The sequence below is a fragment of the Ptychodera flava genome, chromosome 20 (assembly GCF_041260155.1).
Source record: "Ptychodera flava strain L36383 chromosome 20, AS_Pfla_20210202, whole genome shotgun sequence".
In the NCBI taxonomy this organism is placed as follows: domain Eukaryota; kingdom Metazoa; phylum Hemichordata; class Enteropneusta; family Ptychoderidae; genus Ptychodera; species Ptychodera flava.
Window position 1 is genome coordinate 7,951,031 of NC_091947.1, and position 15,388 is coordinate 7,966,418.

Here is a 15,388-nt window from a genome sequence, read left to right on the forward strand (position 1 = left end):
CAATCCAATGTTTGACTTTTCAGTTTATAGTTTATTATTCAGAGTTTTTGGCCTAAGTGCACTAGATGGGAATGTTGTCCCAACCAAATTGGATTGCAAGATTAAGACAAGGCATACATGTATTATAATAAATGTTAATTTGTTTTTCTCTAAATCAATAACTTTATGAAAATGTCTTTCCTTAACTCTATAACTAAAGTCATAAGTGCAGTTTCAACTTCTTTACTGAAAGAATTGGGTTTTGGCAGAAAGGTTTCTATTTATCATCTAGAGAGCACCTCTTTTAATAAGCAAGGCCTCTCTGTCGACAGGATTTCTTCATAGAAATGATGTTCTTTCTCTCATACCAGAATGATAACATACATGCATAATGACTATAGACATGTTTAAAATTAATTGTTGGCTTTGCTGATGCAATTTATATAAAATGTTTTGTGGATTTCAAATTCAATCTCAGGCATACTTCAAGATAAAAATACCACACAATGAAAACAGAAACGGAATGACTTTTCACAAACCTGAAATTGCCAACCTGGCTTTGCAAGGTTTGACATCATCAGCATCTTGACTCTGTTTGATTTTTTCAGCCCTCTTTCGTTTCTGTAACTCTGACATGAACGCCATCATCCTGTAGTTGGACGCCAGCAGACTTTTGGACGCCTCCAATGCCTGCAGTTCATGTTTACAGGCTGCAAGTAGCTTGGTGATTCCGTCTCTCATCTTGATTTCAATGTCGATTTTCTGTTGTATGTCGTAATCCTATGAAGAAAGGGTAAAACAAGAATGTAACGAATTACCGTTCATGTGTGTATTCATGTTCCATATGATTCTGCAACATGAGTGTACCCTTTTCACCACCATGGTTTGGCTCAAATTTATCAATGGTGAGTGGGACCTGTTTCGGGGGAATTTGAGTGAACAGGTTAAGTCTTCAGTGAGGTGCTGACTGTAGAGGATTGGTCCTGTATGCATAGACAATGGATGATACAGTTCACTATTGTAGACTATTGACTCAGACTGCCCTTCATGTTTAATTGTACATGTACACAGTTACCATCGTAACCAATCTTATAGTATTTATTGCATGTAAGTGCTGTATGTAGTTATGTCTTGAACGTCTGAGAGCTGGAGACACAAGGTACATGGCACCATGGATTGAATATTGCATCACAAAAGTCAAAAAGGGCCACAGTGACACAAACAGCTGTTGATAATCTATTCACAGCCACAGGGAGCAAAACATCCCTTGTATTATATCATACCGGTATACATGGCGTAGTGTAGTGTGTCAAATTTGCTGAGGTGTATACACATAATTTTTCAGTCCCTAGAATGATTCACTCACCATTTGTGCACAATACATGTATACATTCCAAAGGTGATTCAAGCTGGTAAACGTTGGGGAAAGGACGTGCATTATTTTTAGGTGACTGTCAAATTGTTTTTGTGAAAAGTTATTCAAAAATATGCTAATGAATGTATTCATCTTGTACATAATTGAAATCCCAATGTCAGTTTGAGATTCCAAACATTCTGTACATGTCAGTACTTAGTAGTACCATGATTACTCAATGGTTTCAATCAATTTCAAGGACAACTGATAAAATATTGATAGTCACAAAGAAAACAACCCATGACTAGCAGATCTGAACTATCTATATTAATAATATATTATATCATGCTACCATGCGCCATTCTGATTGGACGAGACGCGATGCTAAAATATTTTTTAGCACTGATAGCGGTGGTTAAAACGGGCCCCCTAAAACAGCATTTTTGAAAATTGCCGGTCGGTGCATTTGAACGATGTGGCTGAACTTAATCCGAAACAGTCCGCTTTATTTCAAAGACCGAGTTCCAATTTCGATACAGAGATAAAGTATGGTTCTGTAACTCACCTCTTGGTGAAAATAAGCGGTCTATGATGAAAGAAATCTCCGAAGCAACACATTTATTTTGGTATGATGATGTACAAAATTGTATAGAGTAACAGCGCACTGTGTAGTTTGCTTGATCGATTCAGCAGGAGTCGAGAGGCGACATACCGCTCTACGAAGCTACTACTAGTATGCGTTCACACACAAATAAATTGAAACTTCCTCACTGTAACGGTACGTCAGATATTCCTTCCTAGAGTTTTGGGCTGTAACAGACCAGGGTGTTTTAACGATGTAGCCAAGAACTTGAAGAAGTTCAAAATAACAATGCGATCATTCCTGGCGACTGCGACGAAAATCGTTGTGTCAGCGTCCAGCTCTCGCTGAATCGGGCAACACACTCTGCTCGTATATTACAACTGTTCATACAGTCGCCGTAATCCATGTCTGGATTATTTCAAAACTGCACGTTTTCTGGCACAAATTATCCATCCAAAATATCTTTCATCAAAAATAGAACCTGAACCCCACAGCACCACCTCCTCTGTCTGAATGTTACGGACGGTTGGCGCACACCAGACTGACAGTGAATGAGACAAATCTATTTTTAGTGTACTACGCAAAAAACAAGTCATCGTTGATGACACAGTCCCCACTTGTTAATGGGTATTTGATTCCATGTCCTAAGAGGATAGAGTCCTCTTCATTAATTGAGACATGCCCAAGTTTTGGCTAAGGACACGAAAAAATTGTAACAAAATGGCTGCCATGCAGCCATATTGGATCATATCAAGAAACAAATTGACATACATATGTATGACATAGGTTAATGTCCTTGTACCAACTTTGAATAAAATCGGTTAAGATATGCCTTAGAGTATTATGGCCCTCGACAGGAAAAAATCGTAATAAAATGGCCGCAAGGCAGCCATATTGGATCGTATCACATAACAAATTGACATGCATATGTATGACATTAGTCAATCTCCTTGTACCAACTTTGAATAAAATCCGTTGAAACATGTCTGAGTTATTGCTCTGTACATGAAAATATCGTAATAAAATGGCTGCCTAGCGGCCATATTGGATCATATCACATAACAAATTGACGTACATATGTAAGACATAGGTCAATGTCCTTGTACCAACTTTGAATAAAATCGGTTGAGATTTGCCTGAGTTATGCCTCTGCATATGAAAAAATCGTAATAAAATGGCCACACAGCAGCCATATTGGATTGTATCACAAAACAAATTGACATGCATATCTATGACATTGGTCAATGTCCTTGTACCAACTTTGAATAAATCGGTTAAAACATGTCTGAGTTATGGCACTGTATATGAAAATATTGTAATAAAATGGCCGCCTGGCGGCCATATTGGATCGTATCACAAAACAAATCGACATGCATATCTATGACATTGGTCAATGTCCTTGTACCAACTTTGAATAAATCGGTTGAAACATGTCTGAGTTATGGCTCTGTACATGAAAAAATCGTAATAAAATGGCCGCCTGGCGGCCATATTGGATTGTATCACAAAACAAAATGACGTGCATATCTATGACATTGGTCAATGTCATTGTACCAACTTTGAATAAAATCGGTTGAAACATGTCTGAGTTATGGCTCTGTACATGAAAAAATCGTAATAAAATGGCCGCCTGGCGGCCATATTGGATCGTATCACAAAACAAATCGACGTGCATCTGTATGACATATGAAGTAATCCTTGTACCAAGTTTGAATGAAATCGCTTCTTGCATCTCTGAGATATCTGCGTGAACGGACGGACGACGACGCACGCACGCACGCACGGACGCACACACGCACGGACATGACCAAACCTATAAGTCCCCCCGGACGTGTCCCGTGTGGACTAAAAAACCAGCGCTATCGTTTTTTATGTAATTGAACGCAAAAAATTGTTTACTTTTTCTTTTGCTTTGGAACTCTTGACCCATTTCTGTGTCTGAAGCAGTTCGTGTTGCATGTAAATATTAATAAAATTTTGATGAACATAATGTAGTATGTTATCGTAGGATATTGTGTTCGTGTGTTGTCAACGTAATCCAAACTTATAAAAATGCTCGGTCTCGGGCGATGATTTTTCCGACGTTCGATTCTCAGACGTCAGTTTCTGCATTTTGGACTGAAACTGACGAATATGCCGGACCAAGCCGATAAAGACACACAAGTTGATATAATATAATAGCAATAACCCCCTTCGCAGTCGGGTATACACTCGATTTTGGTACAATTCGCTCCATATAGCACTCGCCTATCGGCTCGTGCTATATGTCGCGCACTGTACCAAAATCTCGTGTATACCCTCCTGCGGCGGGGGTTATTGCTTAAATACATCTGTCTTATTCCACTGTATAAATACTACAGCCAAAACCTGACTTTCGCCATGCAGTAAAATCTTATTGCACTAAGCATTTTTCAATTTTGCTTTCAAACTGATGTATGTTGAAGAGTATACTGCAAATGTATCAGTTCATGACTTGTCAATGAGAGTGAAATATTTTAAAGAAATACATACAGTACCTAGCTTGTCACTGATACTACCACAGTGAATGCAAGATTAGTCAGTTTACGTCATGAACAATTTTGCATATGTATTACTTTTACTGAGAATGACATTAAGACCCAAGAGAGGTGACCTTAAACTCATCTGCTGGATCATTTACGATCAACAGCGACCACAGATGATGAACATTCTGAGATTTACCATTTCTATGGCCATGGGGTATCTCTTGCATGATTATACTCTGGTTTAAAAAAATCTCCATCAGTAAGACTGACCTTGCATTGGATTGAGAAAGATTTTTCCTCGAGGAAGAATATCACTGTAAAATAAATCTGTAAATATATATTCATCTGAGGCTAAGCCCTTCCTGAGAATATTATTGTAAATTTATTTAGTTTTCATCATAGTCATACTTAATATGGATGGTCCGTATACAGTTTTAGATACTAGTGAACTGTTTGCTTGCGTAAATTGAGCAAATTCTGATTACAAATGTTCAGAGGCTGTTACAACAATTTACACAGCCAAAATACAGTATTTGGATGTAACGAATAACAGATTGATTTTTCCCACACAGCAGGCATGGTTTAGGTGAGTCATGCTTGAGATGGGCCTTCTCTGTGAATAAATAAGCTTGTCGCTGAAGGGGATTTGTAGAAGGGGATATATAAATCACACACGTCTAGGAGTCAGTACAAGTCAACTGATCAATGTTATACAAATACGATGCAATAATAGTTGTTGTAAGAAGTAAGAATTGGTACCAGTCTTGATTCATACAACCTGTATGGCCCTGAAGAAGCAAATTCCTGACAAGCTCACACAGAAATTATGTTTCACAGATTTAGAATTAGCCACCTTAAATAAAAAAATTTGTTTGCTGTCTGCCGTATGTAGGTTTTAATGCAAAATGAAGAAAATAAACACCACGCGTTTAATTAAGACACTGCATATCAAACCTAGCTTTTTTCCTGTATCCTGACAAAAATAATAACAGAAAAATAAGCATACATATTTACATTGTGTTTTACATGTTATATATCTGTAAATGTTTTTTTACCTAGCAGGGGGGTTGACTAGATGGAAAGTTTGGGGCAGCAAACAAAGAATTTTATTAAAGTAGCCTTAAGGTAAATAGATAACAAAAACAAAAATTTTCATAAAATTGAAAACCTCAAATGGAAAACAAAAACAAACATTTTCATGAAATTGAAATTCATGAACTCTCTGATGTTTGGGTCTAAAGTACTGCATCATACAATGCACCCCTTTAATGACAAAATGGCTGGATGAGAAAATGTGCAACTGTTTTGCTGTAAGAAGCTGCAATTTACAGGTCAAGGAGGCATGATACGCGATTGAAGCCACATACTTGGTACATACAGCTCACTGCAGCTGCAGTGAGTGTTACTGAAGGGCATGTTGTTCAATTTACAATGTACAAAGCTGAAAGTGTAATTTTCTTTTGAGAATACAGGAGGATAAAGATTAAAATTCATTCTTTTCCTCAGGAGCAAAATCAAAATTATTCATGCTTGCATTTTTCCTGGGGCTAAGAGTTCCTTCCATGCTTTTCTATCAAATTTGGATGAACACTTCCATAAAAAGAGTTGCTGCTCAGATCTGATGCAGTAAAGTACAACACTTCAGTTGTAAAGATCTTGCCCTGTCATGTCTGTAGCCATACGGCAGACAGTTCCATGATGAAAATGGATGGAGTATTTTAATTATTGCATCTGTCATTTATAATTTCATTAGTTACCTGTATGTTGAGACAGACAGCAGAAGCACATTATTAGTGCACTACACAAATAATCACCATTTGTAATTGATATTTCAATGATAAAACCCTGCCTTCGTATTTTAGTCTCAATACACATTTACCTTTACACTTCACTGAATTTAATTTGTCTTTTGGATTATTTTAGAGTGCAGATGGTATTATCACATACATGCACACACTAGAAGGTTGAAATATCCTGTGAATTTCAAATAATGGCATCACACTGCTGGAAAACCCACAGAGCCAACAGAAGAAAAATGGTGGAAATATATGGTATGGTTAAAACTACTATATTCAATAAAACATTTTATACAATGAAAATCCTATAGATCATTGTATTCAGATAGAGATTGTAGCACATAGCAAATGTAAAAGTACCCGCTATTTGCGTTCCTTATCACACTACACCTACACGTAGGCTACATGTAGCACCTCTGTGGGAAGTGTTGGCTAGCCCCAATGCATTTGGATAACCTTGAAGTACTGTAGCATTGTTATACTGACATGCACTTTTTAATACTAATAGCTATAATTGTACTGCCAGCAGCTAGGTGCGTTTCTTGACTTTACATGGACACACACACAGCGTGACACATTGGCTGTATCAATGACAAAGAAAAAGACGACAGAAACAGTGGGATGAGTCAAGATTCTCCTTTGACAAGAAAGCACATGTACTTCATGTTTGATATGCAAAAGGTAGTGTAGCATCTACTACAGTTGATGTGGAGTTTATAGCAGAATGCAGACTGCAGTGCATTTCAATGGAACGACATCTGTATTGCCTGTCATTTATACACCAGTATAGTGTACCATTCAAAACCCCATTTCCGAGATAAAAATGAAGATTTTTTACAAATTATATAAAAACATTTTGGTATCAAGTTCCTACAGGACATATATGAGGTACAGGTAAATTGTGATTCTAAAATGATCCTTTTTCTCCTCTTCAAGTTCAATGATGCAGCAAAAATAGCTGAATCACACAGTATGCATTGATTTGAATTCCAAGGTTGAAGTTTGCCTACAGGTAGACAGTATTACATACATGTACTGGTATAGCAAGCTGATCTTCTTCGTACTTATCGGACTAAATGTCCTTCATAGAAAATTGTCAAACTTACATCTTGTAAGCTGCAGGAAATAAATGAGAGACACTGTCTTAATATTACAAGCTGCCAGATTTCAATGAATGACAACTGTTCTGGATCAAAATCACCATCTTTCGATATATCTTACACGATGGGACTAAGGAATACACACATGTAGGTCCTTAGTTATTCATCAAAACTATTCTAGGTCACCGTTTGTATTTATACTAATATAATCTTGGCTAAAATTTTAGATCTCCATGTAGAATACCGGTACTTATTAATATTCATGAGCTGTCCCTTGCTATTTACTGTCACTATCGTTCAGTGGTTTTTGTTTGATGTGGCAAAAGGTATTTCGGTTTGCCAGTTGATGAGGTAAAACTTACATGTAGCTGCAGTTCTTTTATACAAGAAACATCTACGGAGCGCAGAAAAAGAGCAACTTTCAGAAAGGCTGGATTAGAGCAGTGAAAAGTGTCTCTGACGCTAGAGTAACGAAAATTATCAAATTCAGTTGAAATTTATGTCAAGGGACATGTGATGATGACTTTACCTATGAAATGCCCTAAATTGCTATATTTCTTCTTGTTCATCCCAGGTCCACAATCGCCATTGATAACAATTGGTTTGGGCCAAATCATGGTAGTGACATGGTTAAGAGGAAATTGTCTGCGATGGAACTGTAATATTCTACTTCAAAGACAATTTATGAAGGAGTTTATCTGCTATTTTTCATGCATAAAGGACACAATGAAAGAAAATTACAGCATCTAAGATATGTGCATGGGTGCCATATGCTTTGATGTGAGGTAGCTGCACATGTACACATGTACACAGCTGAGAAAGATGGCCAACACATCAATTTCAATGCATATTCGTGAAGTCGAATCACATATATCAACATCTAAGCTAGCTTTATACACATTTGTGTGAAATACATACAATGGATTTCATGCAATTTGACAAGACTGATATTGATGAATTACAGCTGTATGAACTGAGACTTCAAGAAATGCAATATACTCTAGTCAGAGCTGTGTTTCATATTCCCCCAAACCTTCATGTTGAGCTTGGCAATTTATCACTTGGTATGAATCGGTCTATTCATGAACACTGTGAGTGGGGATAATTAGGGTAAGGAGAGGTTGATTCGTAGGCTAACAGTGCCCTGCAACTCATGTTTTCACCACAGATCTGTCACTATCACCGACCATTGAGGGGAAGAAGGCATAACTGTACATCATCTTTTGAAAGGGGAAAGGGTATCCTTCATTGATATTTGTGCGTGGGCCAGACAATTGGCAAGCAGAACAAGAATGAACTCTTATGTTAGCAGGAAAAGGATTGATTCTATTTGTAGATGTCCCTTGCTGTTTATCACAACATTGTACTAACAGATGTACAAGAAAGCTATTACACAAATCAATTTAAATACTTCAGGTAATCTACTCTGCTACTGGCAATGACTTTATGTACAAGTTAATGTGTCATTCAGTGGCTTCAATTCTCATTCACTTTTGCTAATTTCTGGAATTAAATGTTTTATACTTTTCAACATGATAACATTTGAGAACAAAGGTCATAGTAAAGGGATGGGGTCATCCAATCTACAGCTGTGCCACTTTCTTGTTGATGAACAACATTGTCTCTTCCCTGACATTGGTGACAAATGCCAGAAAATTTGAAACAAATTCAGTATTTGATGCATGTTTATAGTTCAGCAGTTTTTGTAGCTTGCAAATCACTGCAAAACTTAAAATTTGCAGAGTCAATTTTGGTTGCATCCCTTCATTACAGTCTGGGTAAGGTTATGTCTCAGGAGGCACATGAGTGGCAACTTTTGACCCATATTATAGTTACCATATTTTATTGGTCAATCCTACTTAGTAATGCTCTCAAGAGACATACACTGTAACCCAGGGAACCATACACCTGTTAACAGATTTTGGTACAGCCAACATTTTGGAAATTTTAGATATGTAGATGCGATTTTGGGATATGTTGTGCATAGTAACATATCTGTTGTATTCTGAGCACAGTCATGGACGAGATTGTCTCTGTTAGTAAGACTGCTCTGCGGGGCTCTCATCCGGTTGTATACTCACACATCTATGGAAATTCCATTCAAAAATCTCTGAGCAAGATGGCACGATACAGACAAGGGCGATGCATCCTGGGAGAAACTGATGTACGATGTAATTATTATATTATGAGACAAAGTCATGGAAAATATAGCTTCAACATGTTCAAGGTTTGTTGAAGTGGCTTCCAAAGTCCCACCTTAATAATGAGTGTGAGCTACATGTATGACTTTCACATCGTAGATGGCTTGTATCATACTTGTCCATATAAACTGATCCTAGGCATAAAGGTCATAGTTCTGTTCACATTTATAAAGGAGGGACTTCTAAAGCCACTTCTACATAATATTGAAGATATGATAATTAAATCACAGATCAGGATGCATCACTCTTGTCCATATCGTGCCATTTTGAAGAGATCCCCCCCCCCCCCCCCAACTGTGAAGGCTGGCTGGATGAAATCCCCGCAAAGCAATCTGGGTAACAAAGACCAGATGGGATAACTCACTTCCCTTTGACATCCTATTCTCATCTTTTATTACAACTGTTGGGTTTACCTCTGTGCAGACTTGTTTTTTGAAGTATAACACTAGTTTTTCAGCGTCTAGATTCTATCAAAATTTGTGACATTGGAAACAAAAATTGACAATTTTCATAGCGTTCAGTCTGTATGTAAGATGAGGATGAAAAGCTACAAAAATAAACTGAAAACATACAAATTTTCCTATGAAACCTTTAAAGATAAAGTGTATGTGTCAATTTTGCTTGAAATACATATAGCACATATATATATACTGAATTGTTTGCTGTTGCCTGGAAGACAGTTAAATTATTTGTTTTTGTGTCAATGCTTTCCAGGTCTGTCAGCGGGAGATACATAAGATATGGACACAGACTGTGGGTGATAACTACATTATCAGTAATACCATCTCATCATCAGCAGGAAAATTATAAATGCATGACCATCTGTCCTAAAGAAAATTTCAAGACATATTTATACTAAGTCACTGAAATTATGACGGCCGCACTTTCTCAATGAATGCATTTAATGATATAGCCTAAACTAGCAGCATTTTTTGAGTGACTGTAAAGACGACAGGAGCGTTGACAAATCATTAAAACCAGAAAATCAATATCCTCATCCGATACTTGAAGATTCCTGACAACATCTGCTCCTTCTAAACGTGTATTTATGCTCAGCATTTTCAAATTGAAATAAAAAAATTCAAGAAAAATTCACAGAATATGTCATTTTATAGCACCACCCTGACATGAATTATTTCTAAGGACATTGCCCAGCAAGGTCATAATTTACCAACCGCTGTGGCATATTTATGATTTGGTTACAGGATTTTTTTAAAAATTTTACTAACATGAATAGAGATGCAAGATCATCACAAAGTAATTATTGCGACAGGATAAGTGGGTGATTTTGAGTAGGTTTGAATGTGCTAAGCAAATAAAAACCAGTGACAGAATAAGTAGACTCAGACATATTACCGTGAGAACGATATTACTAAGATGAGGTCACACCACGGATCATGACAGACTACAATGACGACAAAAGGGCCCGAAGGTTGCTCCATTTGTAGCACAGAAAAGACTTTGAAATGGTTTAATCATTTTCAGTATTTCTGATGAATACATGTCTGCTAAGACACTGACTGACCTATATAAATACTGTCTGTAGACATTTGTCAATTCCCCTTGCATGATTTGGTGATTTAATCCAGTACATGAAGAGAAACAGCAGTATCTCCATAACGGTAGTGCCCATACAAAAGAAATAGCAGATGTTTTCATTTCACATTACACCATTTAATATTTATACTTGCATGTACAGCGGCATTTTCCCTCCAAGACAATTTTCACAAGCTATCTCACACCTAACCTATACTAAGAGTAGCCTCCAACAAATGCATGATTATCATACGAGGAATCCCCAGTTGATATGTCTAATTAAATGATGAGAAAACTGAAAGAAGACATCAGACAGTTGTTTGAAGTAAATATTCTGGTCTGTTTGATGATGACATTTCAGCAGTTGTTCATTAGCATAACAAATTACGACTGAGAATACAGCCATTGATTGAAAATTTCATTGCAATGAAATGGATTTCAGAAGCGCGTCTGTACTTTGAGGCACATCCTGTCTGTCACACGACGTGATGAGTAACGCTCACATAGTAACAACCTTTTCATTTTATCTGATCAAGGAGGAATCAAATGATTATGTCTGATGTTTAACTGATCAGCTAATAGAATTTATGTTCAAGTTCACAACACAACCTAGTACGTCTTCAAGAACATGATCATACAAATATTAATCACTAGCATATTTTTCCATTGTATTATTACTGTGTTGGAAATAATAATGAAATGTCAAAAGAAAAAAAATTCACATCACCTTTTCTCCCTTTTTGGATGAGGATCTAGCCATTCTGATCCATTTTATCAGTTATCCGGATGGGTTCTATTAACACAGTTGGCTCTACAGCGATCACACTAATAGCATATAAACTAGATGAACTGCACTGAACTATAGTGAGCCGTTGTAAATAGTGTGTGGTTCGCACACAAACGGCTACGGTGAACTAACCTACCGCACGCTTGCTGTTTAACATACGTAGAATAATCCCATTTGTCATCATGGCTACACATCGGGTGCTCTAATCCAATTTGCGTCTGCTATGCCGTTCCTTGCATTATTATCTGATTTAACATTGGGAGCACTGAATTCACGTGCTGCATGATAAACAGCCTTTAAGCATATTACAAAAGAAACTCATTATGACTCAGTTATTACCCTCGGGAGACTTAAATCATATTTCCGCTCACTTTTGATTCAGGCTGACATAATTGACGTTGTTCATTCTATTTCCATATTTCGTAGCTCAATATAGCATTTTTTTCTATTTCTAAAATGGTTTTCACCTCAAGGGTGTCAAACAAGCCTCTCATCAGTTTTACACAAACAATATGCTATACTGCATAAACTGAAAGTGATTCAATGGATGGAAATGTGTTAGTGTTCCAAATGAAAAACCTCATTATTACAGAACTTTTGAAAAAAATTGCTGGACAACCAACTCTCCATACGCTGGCAATATATATTGTACAGTTTGTCAAAGGAAACAAGAGATGGACAATCATCAGAACAGGTTACTCAAAGTTTAACACTCGTAAAAGCAGTCAGAAAGTTCACCATCACACATAAGCAAATGATAAGCAAACATGAATTTTTTTTGTCATAATTGAAGAACTGGATATGGATAAAATTTCACACTCAGCCAAAAAAAACATTTGAGTGCAATGAGTTTTTAGTTTCAAGGAAAACTATATGTAAATAAATGTATGTGAGAAGAATTGAAAAGAAGTTAAATTTCATATCTTGGAAAAAAATAAAACTGAAATTGAACAAAAGCTGAGAAAGGAGGAATAAAACATTGCATAAAGCTTGGCTTGCGGAAATCTCAAACAGAAGGATGTACAAAATTTACTGTAGCATCCTGCTGTCAGGAACAGTCTTTAACTACAGTGACAAATAAGTGTTTCAAAAAGCACTGTTTCTGGAATACAACGGGAAGGACTGCAATATTTTAGTATGGGGCAATCATGACCTGGCTTAGAAAACTATGTATTTTCAGCAACCTAAGATACGCTTCTTGAAAACCTACCAACCCCAAATACTATTTCACATGTACAAGCTAAGTTCTTCAGAAGGAGTACAATTTTAAAACTACTTTTCTAAGCTGATATGCTGGGATGTTATTGTCCTGAAATTTATTACAGTCGCCCCGTGGTTTAGTACACTTACCAACATTGTACAAAACTCGAAAATCTCATCTCCAGAGAAAGTATGCTGCATATTTCATGTTGAATTACATCTTGCTCAAAAGCCTACGTCACTCTAATAAGCCTCTTACTTCAAATTGACAGGTAATTTTCAATGTTTTGAATGCTTAGGAATGGCAAGAGTTTCATTGGCATGAATGAATACATGCTATGCAGAATCAACTAGCAAGTTTAATTTGCCAGAAAATAGTTTCAGTGATACCAAGGTAACGAAAGGCCTTACAGCAATATATGAAAGAAAGAATTGTTAAAGCATTTTAGGATTGATATGCTCGGTGTCAGGTCCATACCATAACATGAAAGTCTGAATGTTTTCAGGGACAATTTCTAAAGAAAAATTCTAAAATTCTAGATTAAAAGAGTGTTTTGAAAATTAATTGTTTTGGGGTTAAGAATAATAAAATAAAACAATTCTTTAAAGAGTGGGTCTTTCGGAAATTAATTCTGTTTTTGGATGGTTTAGAAAAATACAATTATAGACCATGTGAATCTTTTGCCCATGAATGCTGTTTTTGGTAACGCAATATAACCATCACAACTAACTCAAAAGATCAGTCTTCAAACGTGCAAGAACAGAACCAACACTGAGGTACTACATGTATACTCTGAGGTACTCAAAACTAGATTGGTAGTTCTGTAATTTTGCCATACACCTCCACTGGCATTGACTTGTCTACAGGCCTACAAGAATGGCAATTTCAGTGGTCAGGGGAAAATGGTTGCCCTTGACCTTGTAATTTTGGATTTCCTAAACCTGACTTTACAATCTATATAAATCAGTTCATAGAATGGCGTTTAATGGTAAGTTTCTTTGTTGCCTTGTACCTGAAAATTAAGGTCTTCACAACAAGGTTTTTTGTACACAAACATTGAAATAATAGACTTACATGTAAATATACTTGATTACATCATGTACAGTACATGTTGTATGCCCTTGTACTCTCTTTACTTCAATAAAATTCACTCTTTTTCTCTTTAGTTGAATCTTTTTAAAATTTCTTTATTTCACAAAATGTGGCTGTGGATAAATAGGATCATAGACAGTTGAAATGGTCCATAGAAAGAAATAGCACTTCAGGCTGTGCATCTCTCCAAGGAGTGATTTTACTCTTGCAAGGCACCTATTCATGGAATGAGGAACCTTAGTCTTACACACTTCCTGGTCAAGGTCTTTCATCCTTGTATATTTGCATATCCACTACAGACAGAAGGTTAGCACTGGTGAACAATGGATAACGACTTAGTGATGGAGCGACTTAAATGAAACCACTCATTGGTTAGTCTTGTCACAGTGGGAAGCCAATCAGAGCATCACAAAAACAGTTAGATACTCTGCTAATACACTGATCATCTGACCACTCATAGTCAAACCCAAACAATGATGGTGGAACTACATTGTACTCTAGCCGAAAGAAAGTTTAGAAGCAAACTTTCTTTAAGCTGGAGTAGGCAGTATAATCTCAGATATTTGACTTACATCCCAATAAATGCAGTTATTGCACAAAATAATTTGATTTTGGCATCCTTTGTCAAAGTTAAAACATTTCAATGTATTGAGTGCTATGTGATGTAAACAGTTTTTAGCTGAGAAGACAGACAATGTTTATGTGTGGTATAGACACACTTGAAAATAGGTTTCAATGAAAATAAACATATGGTTGACATTTGACAGGTTTATACACAAGGAGGATAGAATGTGCACATTGAAAAAGATTCCTTGGCTACAGAAGGAATCAATTGGAAAATTCTGGATATTTTTTCAAAGCAGCCCTGTACTGACGCATATACCAATATCATGAAAAACAAATTCTCAACCTCAAAAGGAACTTGTGCACGAGAAAGTTTTTAGATGTTATGACATCAAATATTTCAAGCAAGAATGAGCTGTAAAATACTGGTCAAGTTATTAAACTCCTTCATTTTTTTTTCATATCCAACATGTTTTGCAGTCACGTTTCCCAGTAGAAAATTACAAATAGTTACAAATACAGAGATAAAATGAAAGAAGGTGAACTCATAGAGTTTTTTACAATTGAATGCACACTGTGGTGAAATGATGCATAGCAAGTCAAAATATTTACTGAAACTCCAGTGGTTGGAGGCATTGACTTTAAATCATCCATACATTTTTAAACTCAAACAATTTTGCTGAAATGTATA

At 36.5% G+C, this 15,388-nt stretch overlaps 1 protein-coding gene across 4 annotated transcripts in view; it reads right to left on the reverse strand.

The window, feature by feature from the left end:
• The window catches only part of LOC139119907 (rhotekin-2-like), a 28,813-nt gene that overhangs the window by 11,376 nt on the left and 2,049 nt on the right, over nt 1–15,388 (reverse strand). For 2 of the 4 annotated variants that reach the window (XM_070683860.1, XM_070683861.1), the window contains exon 3: nt 519–759. In XM_070683860.1, the coding sequence (XP_070539961.1) occupies nt 519–759 (241 nt within the window). Of the gene's footprint in view, nt 1–518; nt 760–1,345; nt 1,379–11,780; nt 11,952–15,388 lie in introns of those variants that run through there. The other 2 variants (XM_070683864.1, XM_070683862.1) reach the window with 2 other exon arrangements.